The 24,179-nt window shown below is 40.9% G+C and overlaps 1 protein-coding gene across 1 annotated transcript; it reads left to right on the forward strand.

Moving 5' to 3' along the window:
* Positions 1-4,240: 4,240 nt before the first annotated feature.
* On the forward strand, positions 4,241-6,333 carry LOC145715672 (uncharacterized). The gene is given in 2 exon segments (XM_081796421.1): positions 4,241-5,099; positions 5,101-6,333. Coding segments are annotated over 2 exon segments (1,950 nt in total). The 5' UTR covers positions 4,241-4,382.
* The last annotated feature ends 17,846 nt before the right edge of the window (positions 6,334-24,179 follow it).

The following is a 24,179-nucleotide window of genomic DNA, read 5'->3' on the forward strand; positions in this document are numbered from 1 at the left end:
GGAATTTAAAGTTAAAAACACATTGCACTTCGACTAAGACCCCCTAAAATGATGTACTCAAGGCTCAGTCTAACAAATCTGTATGCAGAAAACTGTAAAACTCTAATAAAAGAAATTAAAGGTCTACTTACTATATTTGAATTATTCTCTTCCATTAAGGAAGATGAATACAATGCTGGAACTAATTGTTTGAACATCTATCATATGCCAAATATTATGTAAAGCACTACTTAGATCATTACTTTTACATTTACAAAAAACCCTCTACCTGGATATGACTATTACTTTTGGATGGTTGAAGAAACTAAAATTCAGACAATAGTTCAGACAACTTCTCCCTGAAGTTCAGGGAGATAGTAACAACCTTATAAGAAAATATTATGCAGCCATTAACAATAATCTTTCAGGAAAACATTTAATAACATGGTTATGTTATATGGTTAAGTAAAAAGAAATTCAAAGAGCAAATTTCAAGTTTCTGAATACCATGAGACAAATTTTATTAAGAATTATAAAATTTTTAAAATAAAATGGGAGATATTGCTGCATAATTCTGTGAACAATATTAGTATGTGGATCAACAGGAATGCTCATACACTGCTGTTGAGAGTTTAATTGGTACAACCACACTGGGAAACTATTTGAAAATATCTATAAATTTGCACATATCCATGTTCTAAAGCCTGGCAATCCCATTCCTAGGTATGTATCTGACAGGCATATATATTCTGTTCATCAAAAGACATATACAAGAATGTTTATAGCAATCCTATTTTTAATAACCCAATGCTAGAAATAACTCGATAACCATACATAGTAAAACAGACAAATGAATGTTGGCATATTCATACAATAGGAAACTGTAAAACAATAATGATGAATGAACTAGAACTGCATGCAACATGGATGAAACTTGCAAAGGTATTTTTGAACTGAAGGAACTAGATGCAAAGTAAATAGTTCCATCTATGAATTTCAAAAATAGACAAACTAAGTGCTGGTGTTACTGACTAGAGAGGCTTACTGCTTATAAAGGGGCAGAAGACATGCTTCTGGAGTGCTAACTAATGTTCTGGTTCATTAGCTCGGTTATAGTTGTATGGGTATATTCACTTTGTGAAAATTCATTGTCTTGTACAACTATGATTTTGCATTTTCTGCAGTATTCAATTCTTCAAATAAAAGTTTACGAAAAATATTTATCGTAGTTACATTGATAAGAAATGAATTTTCATCTTTATAGCTTTTTGTATATTCCAAATTATTTACGATAAATAAGCATTCCTTTTTTTTAAATAGCTTTATTAAAGCATAACTTACATAGATAAAATTAACTTGTTTTAAGAGTACAGCTCAGTGAAGTTTGGCAAATGTATATAAAGCTGTGTAACTACCACCATACTCAAGATAGGGAATATTTTCCATTTCCCCAAAAGTTCCCTAAGACCCTTTTGAAGTAAATGTCCATCCCAGTCTGATCTCGGGTCTGCTTTCTGTTACTATAGCTTTGCCTTTTCTGAACATTTTATATAAATGAGCTCATACAAAATGAAGTTTATTGCATCTCTCTTTTTTCAGCTGGAGTGGTGTTTTTAAGATGGAGCCATATTATTGTGTATATCAGTAGATCCCCCCCCCCTTTCTGTTGCTGAGTAGGACCCCATTGTATGGAAATGACACAATTTGTTTATCTATGCAGTAGCTAATGGCCATTTGGGTTCTTTTCTTTTCTTTTCTTTTCTTTTTGATATTTTGAATAAAGTGGCTAAGAGCATTTGCATACACTTATCTTTCTCTTGGGTAAATAACTAGGAGTGGAATTTCTAAGCTTTATGGTAAGTAAATGTTTAATTTTATAAGAAATTGCCAGACGCTTTCCCAAATGGTTGTGCTCTTTCGTATCCCAGCAGCAGGCCTGTGAGAGCTCCAGGTGCTCCGCCTCCTCACCAACAGTTAGTATTATTGGTCATTTTCATTGTATGTAGTAGTATCTCATTGTGATTTTCATTTGCATTATCCTAATGACTAGTAATCCATTTGCATATTTTTTCGGTGAAGTATCTGATCTAACATCTTGCTCATTTTTTTATTGTATTGTGTGTCTTTGCATTGCTGAGATGTAATGGATCTTTATATATTTTGGACACAAGTCCTTCGTCAGATATACGTGGCCTGCCTTTTCAGCTTCTTAATGATATCTTTCAATGAGCAAATGTGTTTTCATTTGGTGAAGTTCAATTTATCACTTTTTTAATGATCTGTGCCATTTGTACAACATTCTCCTTATAGAAAAAACACATACAAAAAGGAGCCGACAATAACCGAAAGGTTAATGAGATAGAATCAATCAGTCTAACTAAAGCAATTCAAATCTAGAGATTTAAACCATCTATTTCTATGGTTGAAATGGGCTGAAGAATAATTAGTGTGAACACAAAAAAGGTCGTACAACCTTGCTCGTCATGCATGACTGAAATAGTATTTGGTTTAAGGTATAGGGGGAAAGAAAAAGATCAATTCTATAATAAAATTTACTATTTTAAGATAGTTTACGTTCAGTTTAGAGAAGTGAAGCCAAACATGCTTATCTTTGGTAAAATCCTCCTTCAAAATAAGTCCAAAGCTACAGGGAATCAGCTTTTAATGAATTAAGAGTACTAATGGGAGAAAAATTATTTCTAAAGAAAAAAGTAGGGGAAATAATAGGAAGTGGAAGTTGGAGAATGGCTTAGCTGAAATATTAAGGCATATTCTGGATAAGAATAGAAAAAGATGTGTTTTTAAAATGAAAACACAAATTTAATTCCAACACAAAATCAAGTTTGGACTATATGTAAAATAAACAAAAATACCTAACTACTGTTAGAGGGAGACAACTTTCAAGAATGGGTTTTTCTATGTTGTATCTTTTAATACCCTGTATTAGTCAATAAGCCAACATTCCACATCCCCCTGGAGGTCCCACCGAGATCTCCCCTGAGCCCACCAGACTTCTGGTCAACGGGTCGTATCTGATTCCGATCGATCGGTAAGTAAGCCGGCTCTAACGTTCTTCCTTTTCTCTGATCTGTGTTTCTTCTCTGGAGAACTGGTTCTGTCTGGAAGCTGGTGTGACCCTGGCGGACGCGCTATAGGGCACCCAGCCAGGGTCAGTTGGAGACGTCCACTGACACAGGGGGCCTTTCTGGCCCATCGGGGGGGCCTTTTTGGCCCATCAGGACTCTTTTCTGTGGGCCACTCACGCCCAACGCGCTTGCGAGTTAACCACTTTCACTTTCTCTATGGACTTCCAGTTTCTCTGTATAAATTAGTCCAGAGTGCTAAATCTCTAGGCGCCTGAAAAACCAGTAGGCGTGCCCATTGTTACCCATGTTCTGATGTGATGTGTGTCTGTGTGTCTGTCTGTTAAATTGACTGGAATGATTGTTGGGAGTCAGGGGCACGCACCTGACTTACCCTATGTGTAGTCCCACGGCGTAAGCTTCGGGATTCGAGTGGGCTCTAACCCGATTTCCACGGTGATCCTCATATGGCTTAAGGCAGTCAAAATTTTTGATCCAAGCAGGGGGTTTATACCTGCCCGCCTATGCTAAGAGGCACCTAAGTTCCCGCGAGGGACGTGGACGGCCGAGTACGCGAGTACTTCTGTGTCAGTCTAAATGTATTGTCACCCCTGGGCCCTTGTAATTACCGCCATCCTAATCATAATTTTCTCTGTGGGGCTGGCCGAAACGGCACCAGAAAGTTGGAACTGCTGTGAAAGATTCTTGTTAGTTTGTGTTTTTCTTTCATGGGTCGGATGCTTTATTGGAATTAAGTGTTTTCTCGGCAAATCAGAATTAATTATTCCATCCTTTGTTCCTCTCTTCTCCTTCCTCAGCTCCCTGCGGCTTTTCCTCCCACCCCTCCGCCCCGGGGCCCAGCCAAGCCGCCAGGAGTCTCACCCTCAAAGGTCGCCTGCATGAACTCCTCCACTGCTAGTTTCAGCCGCTTCAGGGCCCCCTCCGTGCCACCCCTGGCCAGCGGCAACCCCCCCCCCCTGCATCCGTGCTGCCCGTGCCCCCTTCCCTTCTCCTCTTCCTCAGAATCATAACAAGGGCCAAACGCAGAGCACCCCTCTTTCCCTCCTCCTCACCAACTTCAAGGATGTAAGAGCTAGAGGACACAGCTTACGCCTAGACATTCGCAAAAGAAAATTGATCACCTACTGCCACTCTGAATAGCCCACCTTTGGGGTCAATTGGCCTACAGAGGGAACATTCTGCCTCCCTGTGGTCCTTAAAGTAAAATCAAGGATTTTCCTGTCAGGGAAAGAAGGTCACCCGGATCAGATTCCCTATATTCTGGTGTGGCAAGATTTAGTGGAAAATCCACCTCCTTGGATGGCCTCTTTCTTAACAGCAGGGTCATGCCAAATCCTAGCGGCTAAACCTATCAACCCTCCCAAGCCGCTAACTCCAACTGCACCCCCTGTCCTCCCCGACAGCCAAGATTTACTTTCTCTCGACCCTCCCCCTTACCAGATTCCCCCCCTTATTCCACAAGCTGCCCCCATCCCTGCTCCTGACCCCACTCCCCCTGCGCCGGCAGAGCCTCCCATAGCCCAGCCGATGGAAGAACTAGAGAATAGGGAAGCTCAACCCGCGCTCATGCCTAATGGGGGCGAAATCCAAGGGCCAGCTGGACGCACCCGTAGGCGGGCCCCACATGAGCCAGGACTCTGCCTTCCTGACTCCACCGTAGCTTTACCCTTACGGGAAATAGGGCCTCCCGATGATACGGGGAACCCCCGACTTCAATACTGGCCCTTCTCTACCAGTGACTTGTATAACTGGAAAACCCAGAATGCCCGATTTTCTGATAACCCTAAAGATTTAATAGCTCTCCTGGATAGCATTATGTTCACCCACCAACCCACCTGAGATGATTGTCAGCAACTCCTCCGAATCCTGTTCACCACCGAGGAGCGAGAAAGAATTCAATTGGAAGCAAGAAAGCTGGTGCCTGGAGATGACGGCCAACCCACTGCTAACCTTGATCTCATTAATGCAGCTTTTCCCTTGACCCGACCCCCACAGGATGGCTGGGACTACAACACAGCAGAAGGTAGGGGCAGAAGGTAGGGGACGGCTGCGCATTTATCGCCAGACTCTAATGGCGGGTCTCCGGGCTGCTGCACGCAAGCCCACTAATTTGGCAAAAGTGTATTCAGTAATACAAGGTAAGACAGAGAGCCCTGCCGCTTATTTAGAAAGATTAATGGAAACCTTCAGACAGTATACCCCCATGAACCCCGAGGCCCCCGAGAATCAAGCTGCTGTTGTAATGGCCTTTGTAAATCAGGCAGCCACTGATATTAAAAAGAAACTCCAGAAACTAGAGGACCTGGAGGGAAAACAGATTCAGGACTTACTCCGCATTGCCCAGCGTGTCTATAATAATAGAGAGACTCCAGAGGACAGGCAACTTAAAGCTACCGAAAAAATGACCAAAGTCCTGGCCACTGTTGTCCAAAAGCCCCTAGATAAAGACCAATGTGCCTATTGCAAAGAAAAAGGCCATTGGGCCCGAGAATGCCCTAAAAAGAAAAAGCCACGTCATAATCAAAAACTGTGGCAGCCAAAAACCACACCCGCCCTCGTCACTCAAGATGCAGAATAGGGAAGACGGGGTTCGGATCCCCTCCCCGAACCTAGGGTAACGCTACAAGTGGAGGGGAACCCAGTGCAATTCCTAGTCGACACAGGGGCACAACATTCGGTCTTGATCAAACCCCATGGAAAAATTTCTGAAAAATCTTCCTGGGTCCAAGGGGCTACCGGAATAAAAAAATATCCCTGGACCACCCAGAGGACTGTGGACCTAGGAAATGGAAAGGTCACCCATTCCTTCCTAGTCATCCCCGACAGCCCCTGCCCCTTATTAGGAAGAGACTTACTCACTAAAATGGGGGCCCAGATTCATTTTACGCCAGGGGGCCCCCAAGTGACTAGCCCTCACAACCAACCCATGACCATACTTACTCTAAGATTAGAAGATGAATATCAACTCCATCAGGAGCCACCCTCGCAAAGTCAAACCATAGAGCCCTGGCTCCAGCAGTTTCCAGAAGCATGGGCTGAAACCGGGGGTATGGGGTTGGCTAAACATCGCCCAGCTCTATTCATAGAGCTGAAACCGGGGGCAGATCCAGTTCGGGTCCGACAATACCCGACGTCAATGGAGGCCAGAAATGGCATCATGCCACATATCCGTCGCCTCCTAGACTTAGGCATCTTGCGTCCCTGCCATTCAGCCTGGAACACCCCCCCTGCTGCCTGTACGAAAACCTAACAGTGCGGACTACCGTCCAGTACAAGATCTAAGAGAAGTTAACCGCCGAGTCATGGACATACACCCAACAGTACCCAACCCCTATACCCTCCTAAGTGCCCTCAGCCCAGAAAGACAATGGTATACTGTCCTTGATTTAAAAGATGCTTTTTTCAGCCTGCCTCTGGCCCCCAAAAGCCAAGAGCTCTTCGCCTTCGAGTGGTCCGACCCTGAGAGGGGCATAAATGGACAACTCACCTGGACCCGGCTCCCCCAAGGATTTAAAAACTCACCCACCTTATTCGATGAGGCACTTCACAAGGATCTGGGTGAGTACCGGAATCAAAACCCCGAAGTGACTCTCTTGCAGTACGTCGACGATCTTTTAACCGCCGCTGAAACTGCCGAAGCTTGCTTGCAAGGCACCAGGAACCTCCTCCGGACACTTGGTGCCCTGGGGTACCGGGCTTCAGCAAAGAAGGCCCAAATTTGCAGGTCCGAGGTAACCTACTTGGGGTATCTGTTAAGAGGAGGCCAGCGGTGGCTCACTGATGCACGGAAGGAAACCGTCCTCCGCATCCCCTGACCCACAACGCGAAGGCAGGTGAGAGAATTCCTGGGATCGGCCGGGTTCTGCCGCTTGTGGATACCTCGGTTCGCCGAGATGGCTAAGCCTCTTTACCTGGTCACCCGAGAACAGGTGCCCTTTGAATGGACCGAGGAAACTGAGCAGGCTTTCCAACAAATTAAACTCGCCCTGTTGTCAGCACCAGCCTTAGGACTCCCCGATGTCTCCAAACCCTTCCATCTCTTCGTAGATGAAAACAAGGGGGTAGCCAAAGCAGTGCTGACGCAACTCCTTGGCCCATGGCCCAGGCCCGTTGCCTATCTTTCAAAAAGACTAGACCCAGTAGCGGCTGGCTGGCCCCCTTGCCTCCGTATGATCGCTGCTACAGCTCTAATGGTAAAGGATGCTGATAAGTTAACTATGGGACAAGAGTTACATGTTACAACCCCTCATGCCATCGAAGGGGTCCTCAAACAACCTCCTGACCTATGGATAAGTAACGCCCGACTAGTTCACTACCAGGGACTATTATTAAATCCCCTCAGAATCATTTATGCCCCCCCCCCCGAACACTGAACCCTGCCTCCCTGCTACCAGACCCGGACTTAGATACCCCTCTCCATGACTGCGCTGAGATATTGGCACAGGTTCATGGAGTTCGGGAAGATTTACAGGATCACCCTCTACCAGACGCCGAGGTTACCTGGTTCACTGACGGTAGTAGCTTTGTACATCAGGGTCAAAGGTACGCAGGGGCAGCAGTCACAACTGAAACTGAGACTGTTTGGGCAGAGCCTTTGCCAGCTGGCACCTCTGCCCAATGGGCTGAACTTGTAGCCTTAACCAAAGCACTGACTCTGGGAAAAGACAAGAGACTAAACGTGTATACCGATAGCAGATATGCTTTTGCTACGGCCCACATACATGGAGCTATATAGAGAGAGAGGGGACTGTTAACTGCAGAGGGGAAAACTATCAAAAACAAAGAAGAAATATTGGCTCTTTTAAAGGCACTCTGGCTGCCTAAACAGCCATCATACATTGCCCAGGCCACCAAAAACTGATCACACCGGTGGCCATAGGAAATAATTTGGCTGACCAGGTGGCTCGAGAGGCAGCCTTACAGGTGGACTGTGCTTTAATGACCACCCTACCAGACCCCAGTTCAGCTAGTTTACCAGAAAATCCCGCCTACACTAAGGAAGACCTAAACTGGATCCAAAAATTACCTTTAACTCAGTGCCTTAACGGATGGTGGAGAGCAGCAGACTGTAGCATAATTCTCCCAGAAGAAATGGGAAATAAAGTCTTATCCAAGATGCACCGAGCCACTCATATGGGCACCAAAAAAATGCAGGACTTAATAAGACATGCTAGGATCACCATTAGAGACTCCAGGACAAAAATTGAACAGATAGTTGCTAGCTGTAAAGCTTGCCAACTAACTAACACTACCAACCACGGGAAAAACCCTGGCTCCAGAACCCACGGAACCAGGCCGGGAGCCTATTGGGAAGTAGACTTCACCGAGGTAAAGCCTGGAAAATATGGATATAAATATTTGTTAGTGTTTATAGATACCTTTTCAGGATGGACAGAGGCCTTCCCCACCAAGCATGAAACTGCGCAGGTAGTAACAAAGAAAATGTTGGAAGACATCATGCCCAGGTACGGATTCCCTACCCTAATAGGATCAGACAACGGACCAGCATTCATTTCAAAGGTAATACAAGGGATAGCTCAGTTTATTGGGGCTGATTGGAAACTACATTGTGCATATAGACCCCAAAGCTCAGGGCAGGTAGAAAGAATGAATAGAACTCTAAAAGAGACCTTAACTAAATTGACCATGGAGACTGGCGCTAATTGGGTAGTCTTACTCCCCTACGCTCTGTTCAGGGTGCAGAACTCCCCTTACAAACTGGGATTAACCCCCTTTGAAATCATGTATGGAGTGCCCCCCCCCATAATTCCCAACCTACAGTCTAATGTGTTAACTGAATTTGATGATCATAAACTTCTTATTTCCCTGAGGGAACTCCAGCACACCCATAAGGAAGTTTGGCCCAGACTGAGAGCCATTTATGAGACCGGCCCCCCCCCTGAGCCCCATCACCACCAACCTGGAGACTGGGTATACGTGCGGAGACATAAGCAAGAGACCCTCCAGCCACGGTGGAAGGGACCCTACATTGTGATCCTGACTACGCCCACCGCTCTCAAGGTCGACGGGATTGCTACCTGGATCCATTACACCCACGCCCGACCAGCTGATCCCTTTGCAGTTCGAGAAGACTTTGTGCCGGAAGCCAACACAGCCCGGACAGTTGACCAGAGTAAGACCCATCCTTTAAAATTAACTCTGCGCCGAAGACCCAGACCAGCTCCTGACCCATAATGACCAAAAAAAGAACACTCATCAGCATACTCCTACTCACTTTCTACGGACTGATAAGTATTGCGGGCAACCCTCATATCCCCTATACCTTAACGTGGGAAATTATTAATTTAGAAACTCATGAAGTCTATAATACCACCACTAAATCAGATACCCCCTTAAATTCTTGGTGGCCCGACCTATATTTCAACCTAGAAGATGTAGCTGTCTCCATGGGATTACTCCCTCCTCCCCCAGGGAAACACCAAAGCCAAGCCCCTACACGCGTATATGGGTATACACCTGGGGAACGAGGAACTCTAAGCCAGAGGGGATTTTATGCATGTCCAGGGTTCAGATCAAATGCTGACACCACATGTGGAGGAATTTTAAGCTACTACTGTAAGTCCTGGAGTTGCATCACTACCAATGACGGAAACTCGAAATGGAACGTAAAACCCCATTATATTGACATGAAATTTGCTAGCCCCTGCCCCAAACGTAAGCTAGTGGGCCTAACATTTGGAACAGGTCCCTGTAACCTTGTCCGCATTAAATTTCTAGAAGACGGAAAAAAAGATACTAGATGGACCTCTGGACTTAGTTGGGGAATCTATTTATATCGAGGGCCACGCTACTATGCAACTGTTATTCAGATAAAACTAAAAGTAAAACCCAAGGTTCCACCAATGCTAGTAGGACCGAATCCAGTAGTAAGGGCCACAAGTAAGCCTACTACTAGGGCCACAAGTAAGCCTACTACTACTACTCCAGGGCCCACAAATAAGCCTACTAATACCACGAGCAAGAGTACTAGCTCTTCGGCCACTCAGGTGACCACAGTAACCAGGACCCCAAGAAAACCCCAAAAAATCTAAATCCCATTCAAAGATGACCCCTTATGGGTAATGATAAATTCCACTTATCAGGCCTTAAACCATACTAACCCTAAGGAGACAGAAGCTTGTTGGTTATGCTATTCTATACAACCTCCATTTTACGAGTCAGTAGCAATAGTAGGAAACTATAGCACCGCAGACAACTCAGACTCTTGCAATTGGGGACAGAGGAAACCCGGCCTCACACTACCTGTACTTTCAGGAAATGGGACATGTATAGGAACAGTGCCAACAAAATATAGCCACTTATGCATAGATAACAGAAATACATTCAATACTTCAAAAAATTGGATTATTCCACCAGATAACTCATGGTGGCTTTGTTCTCATGCGGGATTAACTCCTTGCCTCTATAAAGATATGTTCAATCAGTCAGAATTCTGTATAATGGTAATTGTGTTCCCAGAAATCATATACCACACAACTGAGTATGTACACCAGACATGGATAGCACCCAAAAGAGTAACTAAGAGAGAACTCATCACTGCAGGGGCTCTAACTCTAGCCACCATATTTGGACTCGGGGCCATCGGAACAGGGACAGGGATCTCAGCCTTAACAATACAAAACAAGGGATTTAGTATACTTAGAGAAGCAGTTGATAAAGATATAGAAAGAATAGAGACTGCCATCACTTCCCTTGAAAAGTCCCTAACCTCCCTCTCGGAAGTAGTTTTACAAAACAGGAGAGGATTAGACCTGCTGTTCCTACAGCAAGGTGGTCTCTGTGCAGCACTAGGAGAAGAGTGTTGCTTCTATGCTGACCACACAGGAATAGTAAGAGATTCTATGGCCAAGGTCCGAGAAGGGCTAGCCAAATGAAAAAGAGAAAGAGAATGGGAGGCAGGGTGGTTTGAATCCTGGTTCAATGCGTCCCCATGGTTAACTACCCTGCTCTCCGCTTTACTCGGGCCTCTGGCCATCCTGCTTCTCGCTCTCACATTAGGCCCCTGCATCATAAACAAAATTATTAATTTTATCCAAGACAGGTTCAATGCTATACAATTAATGGTCTTACGAACTCAGTACCAACCGCTCGAGACATTACAAATAGAAAACTAAAGATCCAAGATTGGCTCTTTAGGCACAAGAGAAAGGGGGGAATGAAAAGAACAGCCCTGCCTTAGTTTAAAGCTAAGTTCTCTTTTCTGCTTATTATGGATCTTTGATAAAATATACAATTGCTGAGAAGTCTGTTTTGCTTGCTGTTTGCTACGAGCATTGTGAAACCTTTCCTGAACGTAACTCACTATGTAATAAAGTTGTAAAACTTCCTAAATGTAGTCTGGTGTGTAATAGAATAAGTGACTGTACATGAACTAACCGGCATTTCTCGCTTCTATAAACCTGCTTGCTTAACACATCCCTCCCCTTCCCCCTTTCCCCTTTTTCTTCCCGCCACAAGTAAGGGACAAAGCCTTCCCGCCAAAGGACAGACAAAGGACGCCCAATCAGAGAACAACAAATGTCCTTACTTTAAAACCAACTAATCAGGCCCCTCATAATTTGAAACCTCCCCTGTGCTATTTGTCTCTGTCTATAAAAACGCTGTACCAACCCTGATCGGGGCCTCTTAGCGACACCGGCAACGAGTGCGCAGAGGTCCAGGTTCAAACCTGCAATAAACGACCCTTGCCACTTGGCTTTGACTTACGACTCTGGTGGTCTTTTGTGGGAGGTTTCAGAACTTCGGGCATAACACCCCCAAACATGTGTAGGCAAAGTAACTGCGTCCTTCATTGCTATTAATTCATGTTGTAAAATCCAAGGAAATATAATTTCTAAAACCATAGAACATTAGTAGGCTTTACAAATAAATTAAAAATAAATGAGAGGCTGATGTTTTTCTAGTATTCTTACTGTGTTCAAAAATACTGTATTATATCACAAGTACAAAACAAATTGCCCAAATTTAAAGATAGATAAGATTTAAAATAAGCCCCCCTCCCATAAATAAATAAACAAACAAACTCCCCCTTGAAATTGTAACTTCAATAAAAAATTGAGGGTTTCCCCCTCCTTCAGCTAGGAACTGTATAAGGATAATGTATTCATCTCTAAGAGAGAAATAAATTAATTGGCTTAATGCATGTGGTAATGTTATTTCATAGGAAAAGTGGATGCTAAAAGAAAATGCCTACAAACTCAATATTTGATACTTTCAATGTAGTTGTGATTCAGATAGGGAATGCATTTTTAATGTTGCCTTTTCAACATATTGAGTTGTTTTTGTTTTTTTTTTTTTTTAAGACAGAAAAGCTTTCCTAAATTAGATTTTCTTTTAATTCTCCAGGATACTAAGAAAACAAGGGAACAGCTTGCCTTCGATAAGAATCTTTCTTTTAAATGTGACAGAGAGAGATCCAATTTTCCTAGCTAACCGGATTAGAGTAATCCTAAATAATTTAGCCTCCATTTACAGTTTGGGCAAGTTCATTACATGTGAACTCCCAGCATCTCTTTCCTTTAAACTCTTTTTGATCAATTAATGCACACTTTTAAGTAGGAAATGTACAAAATCTCCATAGACTTGCTCCAAGTATTTTTCCTTATAATTTTATTCATGTCTTTATGCTAAGAAAGAGAACTAAGATTTATTGAGGGCTGGAATATAAACTCCTCAAGAGTATGTCAGTGTCTTACTAGACATAAGTTCCTCAGTAGAATGGAACCTTCCTGAGGGCAAGAATTTTGTGAATTTTGTCTTGTTCATTATTATAGCCCCAGTTCTAAGAACAGAAGCTGGGATATAGTAGGCATGTTCAATAAAAGTGTATGTATCTGTCTGCCTGCTACACAACAGAAGAGTATTAAGCACTCCAATACATCATTTAGTACACTAATAGCCACAAAAGAATGAAGAAATTAGTACTACTCCTTTTCTTGGATGAAAAACTGATTCTCAAAGAAATAGGTAACTTACCCAAAATTTTTCAACTGTTAAGTAATGTTAACTTATCCAAATCCAGGCCTTATAAACTCCCAAGCATGGTTCTGACAGCTGGGTTATATAAACCAAATGCAAATTCAGCTAGCTCTCAGAGATATATTTTGTTGATCCTTCTCTCCATGCCCACCACATTTTTGGCTCCATACTCTTTGAATGCTTCTTCAAATAACAACGATTTTTCTAATGCTATTTTATAGAAAGAAAATAGAATGGTAATTCAGATTTGCCTCTAGCAGAGCTGACTTAATTTTTTATTATTGATAGCTTAATGATCTCTTTCATATTCACAACTTGGTATCATTATGTTAATGTTTGAAATTTTTGTCAAAGTGGGAAATCTTACATGGTAGACTGCAAAGTGACCGTAAATTCTTTGTGGCAACTCTCACCTCAAGGTGATGCCTAGCTCCTCACTTTTTTTTTTAATGATTATTTTTCAGGGGGTGGAGGGGCAGAGACAGAGGGAGACAAAGAATCGGAAGCAGGTGCTAGGTTCTGACCTGTCAAGCACAGAGCCTGAAGTGGACAAACCACAGGGTCATGACCTGAGCCAAAGTCAGATGCTTAACCGACTGAGGTGCCCCGTCTCCCCACTTCTTCAATCTGGGCTGGCCTTGTATCTTTCTTTGATTAATAGAAACACATTGTCTGAGTTATGAGCCTAAGTCTCAAGAGACCATGCTTATGCTCTCACTCTGAAATCGAACAAACCTTTGCCTTGTGGAGGATGCAGTATCGTGAGGGGAGAAGAAAAAGCACCAGCCACCACAGCTGAGATCTCAGGCTTACGCGCACGTCCAGCAAAAACCATGTGGAGTAAGATAAGCCATCTTAGAAAAGCCCAAGCCAAATTGCCAACAATGGAATAGTGATTTTTGTTTTAGGCCAGTAAGCTTGGGGAAGTTTGATATGTGATAGTAAATAGCTGATATACCCCCTCTAAAGTTTCTTTTGTATATGGTTATTATAATCATCATTTGTGGAAATACCACACATGTGCCCTACAAATACAGCATTCTGACAAATTCTTTTTCATATAATTTCCACCCAAAAAAGACAAAAATGTGACTAATTTACATGCTGTATCATTAAATATATTCCTGACTGGTAAGAATATTGATAGAAACCAAATCTTCCAATTACAAAAATTTTCTACATACTAGCTTCTGGCTCCATGTACTTCAAGCCTAGTTTTTGTTCCACTACACATACACTTCAGATGCTAGGCACCTTAAAACATATTCATATTGCTTTGGCCACATAGCCATGAGTCATAACATCAGTCAGATTGGTAGAATGGACAAAAGGAAGATTCCTGGAAGCTATTCTTATTCTAGAACAAGGCAGTAGTACTAACTTAAATATATGGGAAGTGATGATATGCACTACATAAATATATTTCACTAAACTAAAACAAAATGTATTATACATTCAAATTTTCTTAGCTAGATCTCCAACAATGTCTGGGGTCTCTCCAAAACCACCAAAAGAAGGAAGAATTTAATGGAAGAGAAGTCAGAGTAGGAACAGACAGCAGACTTAATTGACTGCAGTTAAATATCATGCACAAATTTTACAAAAGCAGGCTGTGTGAACATATTGCTAGGGTCCCTATCAAGGCCTTGGAATGATCTCCATCCTGTAAGGAACACTGAAGCTTAAGCGTCATTAGCTTCAGGTGGATCCACATCCTATCTACCCCCTTCTGCCTGGTTTCCTTCCCTCTCTCAGTCTTAGAAGTAGCAGCTGATTCTCCCACCCCCCATCCCAATTCAAGTCCCTTTGGAATCTTGCATTTCTAACCTAAGCACTTTTCCAATTTATGGTTACATCCATATTGCTTTCTCTTTCTCTTTGCCTCCCCACTCAAAAACCTGAATTTCAGGGCAGTGCAAGCCACCAGAAAAGATAATTGCTTGAGTGTGATAATGGTGACTGACAATTTCATCTCCAAACTATTTATCAGTTCACACTCCATGTATCAGGAATCAAGAGAACATGACACTTCTTGTCAGTAAAACAAAAGAATCTTGTGACAGCATTTCAATTGAATTTTTCACCTGGTACTCACCACATTAGCACTCAGTTAAAATAAGTCCATTCATTATTCCAAAACAAGAAAAAAACAAAACACAAAAATGGATGCTCTGGACAAGTTAAATGAAATTATATGCATATATAAAAAACCCGATACTTCACCTGATCCCAGATTTTTGCTGCCTTCAAATAACCTGTCTTGGTTTATTATAACTTTTTTTGTTTCTGACAATAAGCCAATCCCAGGTCATTCTTTTATACAAGTGAATTATTCTTTTCAGCAGAGAATGACTATCGTGCAGAACAGTAAACAAAATATGTCAATCTCAAAGTTCAACCTAGAGTGTCTCTTAGTTACTTCTAAACCTCAGTAAAGGTGTCAGTCCAAAACTCTAGGTAAATGCTCAATTGACCTGCCACTTTCATAAAATCTTAAGCTCATATTTCAGATCATTTGGGTAACCTCCCAAAAATTGTCTGTAATGTAGGCCATCCCAGGTCCCCAAGGTTCCCTGCTTTTTTATTCTGAAGAACATTTCTTAGCCTTCAGGAGACAATGGAGTGTAGTGGTCAAGGTCATAGGCTAGACTAGGGAGTGTTCTGTTCCCATTTCAGCTCTGCAGTTACTGGTGGCGGGACTTAGGCAAATTGCTGAAATCCTCTGAGCTTGTTTCTAGTTTATAAATTGCAGATAATAATACTGTGTTTTATATACAGTAATTGTGTGGATTAAATGAACTGATATACATAACTTAGCACGTTGACTGGCAAGAAAGTACAATCCCTTCCCATTATTTTTTCCCATTTGTACTTCTCATTATAATTGTCATTTTGCTCTGAGAAAGAGCATTGGAGAGGGGCATAATGAGAATGGGAAAACAGTTCAACCTGTCCTAAGATTGATCCGAGTTTCCTATTTCATCCAGCTAGGCTGGGTCACTCCAAAGCAACTGCTTTCTATCACTCTTCCTTGGGTACCACTTTAGTTCGAAAGACATGGCCTCTGTCTCTGCAGTTCTTCATATATATCTTCTTCCAAATATATGTTCTTCTAAAAGAATAAGTGCAAAGGCAAAAAATAAATTTAGCCCATCAAGCTGTATTGAAAATGCTAAATCAATTTTTTAAGAAAGAAAAATACTGAGAAAAACTTTCAAAATACAGATCTGAAGATAGTTTTCATTTTAAAAAATGTATTCTGGTAAAGCCCTAATGAATCTAAATAATATCCTTCATACACTATGCAACTTCTTCCTCATCATCAAACATTTATTGAACGCCTACTCAATGCCAAACACTGTTGGATTCTGGAAATACAAAAAGGTAATTGACCTGCTCCACAGGAGTACATTGTCCAATTGAGGACACAGGGCTAAGCATGAAAAGATACCCAAAAGTCTAGAAAATATGAAATGAACAAGACAGACAAAAAGTGCCTCAGCAGATGAGAAGGTAAAACAATTCCAGGGCCATCAGTATAATTTTCACACAGCAAGTATAAAACATGAAGATTCAAAACCTCAGACTTTTAAAGTATCCATAGTGACCACTTCCAAGACTGACATCAGTCCAATGATCTTGGGGGCCTCTTGGAGGAGTTGAAGGTTTCATTCACTCCTGCTATCTCCCCCTCCCCCCGCCCCCCCCCCCCCGCCCCCACCGCCTACCTCATCCCAGTACTGACCTGGATGGTCAGACTGGTCTCTAAACTGGATCACAATGGAGCATTCACAGAGGTAAATTTTACCCACTTGTGTGATCTTACCCTTCTACTTCTTCTTCTAAGATGTGTTAATGGTAGTAAGGGAAGGAAAAGGTTAGCTAACTCTCCCTCAATGTTTGCCTCTCTGGACTTTCTCACTTGCAAGAGTGTGGTGAAATAAGGCTAAGCTTGGGACCTGCTTTCCCCAGGAGAAAGCTTGTCCATCTCTCTTCTCTTCCTTCTCTTTTCTTTCTTTATCTGTTCTCTCTGTCTTCCACAAGGCAGCTTACAGACAGTCCAGGCAGGTCCAGGGAGGGCACATTTAAGGCATTGGGTCAGACCATCTATCTCCAGCTGTCCTTGTGGTCCTGCCCTTGGCTCTAGTAAGTGGAATTTTCACCACATGAGAATGGTACGATTCAAATATGGATTGGGTATTAGGGTAGAAATGATCAGAACACGTTTTTTGGCCTTCTTTGCTTCCAGACCATATTAAGCCAGCCCAGTACACATAGATTGGAGATTTTCTGTGGAGTCCTGGTTAGTTCCCTCTTGTCCTGCTTTGGAGTTTGGGAGCGAAGTCCTAGCAGCTGTTATAGTATGATGCCACTATGCTATATTGGTCAGTATATCCTGCACATACACTTTCTTTGAGGATTTCTCAGGAAAGGATGGCCAAGGCAGGAAAGAATTTGAACCTTTATGAATCCCCTGGCCAAATGACATCCCAATATCATATTGACATCAATTCTTAACAGCACGCATTTCTTTATTTTGAATAGCTCTGCTTAGATGGCATAAAAACAACTAAATAGGAATACTATATTCTGTCATAAATGTGTCTTTTCTTTGACTTTTCAAAACATGAGCAAATAGTTGGGGGTTGATTCCCAGTTGAATTCCCAGTCTCTCTGATAGGAGGAGCACAGGAGCCAACAGACAGACACATTTTTATTTTCAATGATTACACATTGGCCAAACAGGAATTTCTTCACCTTCAATTTTAGCAACAAAAATAGCCAGGTTCCCCTGAAAGACCATGTTTGCTTTAATATACAAGCTAAAAAAAGAAAAAGAAAAGTGTCTAGTCATTCATTCTAGTCAGGACAAAAAGAAAAGTGAGAAGCAGGGGTAGGTTGGTGGTCATAGATCCAGTCTAGCTCTATCTTAGCTGTCCCTGGGAGTGGTTTCTGAACCAATTCTGGCTGCCTTCACAGCAGTCTTTAGAATGTGAGGAATTTAACATCTCTTGTGCTCAATTTTTGGCCTAAACTGGAAATCTGAGACAATGGGAAAAGTCTTATTAACAACCTATTAAATTTGTGCACTTGCTCCAAATTCTGTAAAATGTCAGCAAAACCAGCAATGTCTAAGATAAGCGCTGGAAATGCCAAAATAATCAATGAAATATCATAATCATTAAAGTTTTCTTCACAGTTAGAAAATTATCAAACCTTTTTGCCACAAGCAGTTCTGACTTTATTCTCAAAGGCCTTTGACTATTAGAAATATGTATAGAGAATATATTTATAGCCGTGCATCACGCTCAGAGGATATGCCAAATAGATAATATGCCTCCCCAGAAAAATGATAAGATTCACAAGTCAGTTATTGATTTTCCCTTTAAACCCTCTGGGCTGGCTATTTGTCATTTGGCTCTCAGCATTCTGGAATCTCCTCTGTATGGCAGGATGGCTGGGAGCCTGTACACCACATCTCACAGACTTCCTTGCCAGCTGCTTTCTAGTGGGTTCTGCCAATGGGAGGCACTGTTGGGGGCCTGATTTTTTTTTTTTTTTTCTGTTTCTGATGGTGCAAGGAAGCATCAAGGAGAGGGGCAGGGCAAGTGCAGGCTGTGGAGTCCCACTCAGGCAGTGCAATCGTTCAGCCCAGGCAGTGATGGCGCTGCCCGTGCCTCAGCAGTGCAGTGTTCATGAGCTATGGCTCCGGTAGCAGCAGCTGCTACAGCCTCTGAAGCAGGAGACTGTGGGCCCCTGGGTTCCTGCAGCATCTGCACGGTGTGGGCTCCTAGCTGCCCACAAAGGGTGGTGACTGATGGCTGTAACACCAGAGCACCAGTAGTACCACAACATGCTTCTCAGCACAGGAATCCTGGGCTCTGGGCAACCCCATTTCCTCTGCCCCTCCTCCAGCCAGGTGGGTGGTAGGTGGGTAACTGTACCCTTCCCTTTTCACTCCTTCTGTCTTTCCAACAATTTCATAACCAGTTCTTTTTTTTTTAATGTTTATTCATCTTTGAGAGAGAAAGGGTGAGCAAGGGAGGGGTGCAGAGAGGGGGAACAGAGGATCCGAAGCAGGCTCAACACACTGACAGAAAGGAGCCCAAGCCCAAGCCTGATATGGAGCTGGAACTCACAAACCATGAGATCATGACTTGACCCACAGTCTGATGCTCAACTGACTGAGCCACCCAGAAGCCCCCATAGCCAATTCTTTATGTTTTCCTAGTTCTCCTGAATGAACACTTAATAATACACTTCCAACTCTCTTAATACCAAAGAATAAAAAGAAAACAGAAACACGTATTTCTGTTAATTTCTGTTAATGTATCTGACGAACGCTGAAAAATCATACAATTTAAAAATAACTTAAGAGGGCAGAAGTAGTATCTCTGAAGTGAAAAACATTAGAAAGTTGTAGAATTCCGGTTAAACATGATTGAGTAAACCATACATTATGCCCTGAAGTACCACCAAAACAAGAGTAAGGAAGTAAAAAATGTATAAAACCACAAGGACAAAAAAAAAACAGAGGAGGGAATGAGACAGCAAGGACTGTAGACAAAGATGAAAAACACCATTTTATAAGATGGAAGAGACATGACTAGTGGAACCTGATTAACAGCACTCAGAAAGCTGAAACCAAAGATTCAGGTAGCAAATCATCAAAAAGTCTCAGTAATATATAAAAAACCAGAAATCCAAGTAGCTTTAGACGTAAAATTGTAACAACGAATCAACAGAAATCAGAAATTTAGAAATGCTTTCTAAATTCTAAGGGAAAGTTATTTCTAACCTAAAACTCTACCTTCAGCTATAATTTAATCAAATGTAAAGGTAGAATTCAAATATTCTTGACATGTAAGATCTCCAAAAAATTATTTGCATGCAGCCTTTGTTAAGAAAGAAAGAAAGAAAGAAAGAAAGAAAGAAAGAAAGAAAGAAAGAAAGAGAGAAAGTCAGTCAGTCCTGGAAAATGTGCTCCATCAAGACAAAAATAAAAAAAAAAAATAGACCAAGAAAAAGGAAGACAAAATCTAAGAAAAAAGAAATTTAATTCAGGGGGAAAGAAAAAGAAAGAAAATTCCCAGCAATGATTGCCTAGGATATCAGCTAGGGTCCTTGGCCTAGAAAACAATGAATCAGATTGGCACAGGAGGATAGTGGGTTCCAGAACAGAGGGGGATGGTGGGGGGAGAGAGAGAAAAGGAGGAAAGAGAGAGGGAGATGGAGAGGGGGAGGGAGAGGAAGGAAGAAAGGAAAGAAGGAAGGAAGGATGGGAGGGAGAAAGGAACCTAGAAATTATATGTTCAAAGCCGTGAGCTTTATTGAAAGCTGTTTTATAGTTCTTCAAAAAAGTTTAGGGCTAAGTCATAGGGCCCTAGATAACAAAGCAAATGACATAACACAAATTTGTAAAAGAAGAGAAATGTAATCATAGTATAATACAAATTTAAACTATAAGTACTGATGTATCAGAAAGCATGATATATCTACGGTGGAAGAATAGGAAGAAAAACAGGTGTATGCATTGATATTAGGGCTGAGGAGGCAGTATAAAAGAGATAATCCTAAACTTTCATAGAAGGAAGCTAATAGATAATATCTAAAATTAAAAACGAAAATACAGAACTACCAATAAAGTATAGTATTAGAGATTGGGATATAAATACCAGAATAAACAGCTAAAAAAGATTGAAAACAAATGTTTGCCTAAATAGAATGAGAAGGGGACAGGGGTTTGTTTCTAGCTGTTTGCTTGTTTGTTTGTTTTTAGCCTTGTAGTACTATTGAGATTTCAAATTGAAGCACAAGTATTACTTTGAGAATATAATTAAATTTTTAAAAGTTAAATAAAAGATAAGGGCTTGGGTAATGTCATTTACATGCAGTACTCTAAACAACGATAAATTGGAACATATGAGAATCAAGCTATATTTTCTTTAATGAAATTAAACATTAACTGTTCAATATATTCCCTGCCATCTTTATGCACTATTAATGTACTTTGCGATTTTCACCACATGAAAAAATAAATTTCATTAGATATCAGGGAACACTTCTGTAAATTTTGAATTGACTAGACATCAAATTATTTTTGTTACTAAGGTATTCTCTTAGGTCTTGTTCTGATAATTATTACCACATAATTAATCATCCCAAAACATAGTAGCTTAAAGCAATGATAATAATTTTGTTATTATCTCTCTTGGTTTTGGGGGTCTTGCTTGAGGTCTTTCATGCGGTCACATTCAGATAACCAGGGTGTCTGAAGTTACAGTAATCTGAAAGGCTCCCTCACACACAGACGTGTGGCTGTTGATGCTGGCTGTTGTCTGGGACCTCAAACAAGGCTGTCAGCCAAAATACCTACTCACAGCCTTTCCATGTCGTCAGGCTTCCTCACAGCATGGAAACTGGGTTTTAAGAGTGAACATTCCAAGGTGACAGACAGAAACTTTATCAACTTTTATGACCTAGCCTCAGAAATCACAGAGCATTATTTCCTCAATAGTCGCAATCCTCCCAAAATCCAAAGGAATGGAAAATAGATCCCCACTTCTCAATAACAGGAGTGTCAATGTCAGATTGTAAGAAGATCTTGTGGGAAAGGGGATTTTTTTTTTTTTGCAGCTATTTTAGAATACACAATCTACCATAGGTCTCTTTGTTCCAATATAGAAAAATCTACATTCACATAATATTGAATAACCAGTAACTGTCTTCAAAAGGAGACATGCTTGCACCATCAGATTTTTAACTGGGACATGTGTGCTTTGGGGGTATGAATAATTTTCAGGAAATAATTTTCAAATACCAAGCATCACATGTACTCTTTCCAAAATTTGACTGCCTGAGACTATTCATGCTAGTTGTTCCTTTTAAAAAAGAGAGGCATGCCATCATCCATCTTACGTCTTACTATATAGTACATTGACCCTGAGTGTAAAAATCTCCAGGGTTCCAAACAATAGGACAATTCAAAATATTGGTGTTGGTATTGAGAAAGTAAATGACTAATAACTGAGTCATAAAATCTGGAATCGGTTTCAATTCTTTGCCTTTAACAAAACTGAAAGAAGACCTAATTAAGATGACAGCTGGTAGATCATTAAAAATAATTTTTGATGATAGATAACTATGTGATTTTGGCATATATCTTGGAAGGAGTTCAAATATTTGAATGACATTGCTAAAACAAAACTCTTTCCATTCTCATCTACTTATTTATGGGAATATGTTTTCTCAGATCTTACATCCATAAAAACAGAAATAGAACAGACTGATCCTGAGTTTTGTCTTATTCCAGCAATAAGTAATATGCATCCACAGATACATACACTTATTGAACAAAAAATAGCCCAACCATTTGAATAATTGATATATTTTTAATAAATTTCATCTATATCTAAATACACAATTGTTTATGTTGTTTAGGTTAATTTTGCATTTATGTGTATAATGAAATATCAACTCAGAATAAATGTTAACACTTGGAGTCTTATGGTCACAAATTTTTAATTACTTTTCAATCGATATAACTGTTTTTATGGCAGGAAAAAGTGATCACTAAAAGACTTTCAGGCAGAGAAAAATGTATTAAAGCAGATAAAATTTTATTGGAAAAGTGGCATAGAAATAGGAGTTCAGAGAGGAAAAAATAAATGAAGAATTTCTGACTGCTAAAATGAGTTTGTTCATGTATTTTTATGTGGATTATGACAGGAATCAAACTGATACATTTCAAAGACTAATGAAATTTTTATGTCAATGTTCACAATTTTCTGTAAACTATATATTTTACAACTATTTAAGCTTACGATGAGAAATTCTGGAGGTCAACAAAAATTTGTGAGAAGGATATGTTTCATTAATTGTAATCTTAAAATAGCCTCCAAAATAATATGAAAGCTGAAGCTAACTTAACAGCAGGTATTTTACAGAGTAATTTTTGTTGTTAGCTGAAGGGAGCCTCTGAGCATTTTCATATTCTATTCAACTACACCATTGTTTTTATTATACATTATGTATGTAACTATGAGGCAAGTCTGTAGCAACACAAAAGAAGAAAATCTTGTTTTATTAAATTGGTATGGTTGAACTTTATTATTATGTCAAAGACTAATCAACTAGAGCTGAGATTTCTGGTTTACCAAGAACTTTTTTTTATCTACATGAAGGAACATACCTAGAATTAAACATCTACATTGTTACATTTTTGAAAGGTATGGAGCAGATAGAAATACAGAAATAAATGCTTGTCCATTTCTTTTGAGGATTATTGGTGATATGTATTGAATATAGGATGTGGAAATCCAGATATGTGCTCCTTGCTCTTTTTCCAGTGCCTCAGTACCCACCAATAGCAAGTCTGAAATAATTTTAATGGTATCATATATCCTAAGGCTCATCATGGTGCCTGGCACAGTATAGATGTTCAATATCTGTTTGTTGAATTATTGAGTGGATGAAAGAACTGGGATTCCTTCATTTAATGAGTTGGTCAGCAAGCCTTTTCCAATTTCAGAAATTTTTTATTGAAGTGCAAATTTACATTTGAGTTGTTCCCAAAAGTCAGCCTGTAATCTGACTGCGTCAGTGTCACCCAGAGGATGTGTTATAAATTTAACTTCCTGTACCCCCAACTCATATTACTAAATTACATACTTGAGGGTGGTGAGGTCTGGGATTCTTCATTTTTAATAGGCTCCCCAGTTGATTGTCATATACATAACTGACAGGACGTGGGAGAATCAGTTTTGGAAACAAGAAAAACCCAGGTAGATTCATTCAGAGAATAAGAAAGCAGGAAACACAGGCAGTCTCAGGGGGAAAAAAATGGTCTGGTCAGGGCACCAGTGCTAGAAATGAAACAACAAACATTTGTCACCGTGCTCAACATTGAAATTTGAGGGAGAGAGTGACTGCAGGTCTACCTTGGGTCATGCTGGTATCCCATATAGGGTGGAGTCAGTCAGGGCTATGATTAGTAGTTCCATTAGGCTGCATATAATAGAGAAGAGAGTTTTTCATAAACATAAATCAAAACACTGCTAGAAATCGGGAAAGTTGTTTTGGCAGCCAAAAAAAATT

This window comes from Panthera onca, chromosome C1, assembly GCF_046562875.1.
Source record: "Panthera onca isolate mPanOnc1 chromosome C1, mPanOnc1 haplotype 2, whole genome shotgun sequence".
NCBI lineage: Eukaryota > Metazoa > Chordata > Mammalia > Carnivora > Felidae > Panthera > Panthera onca.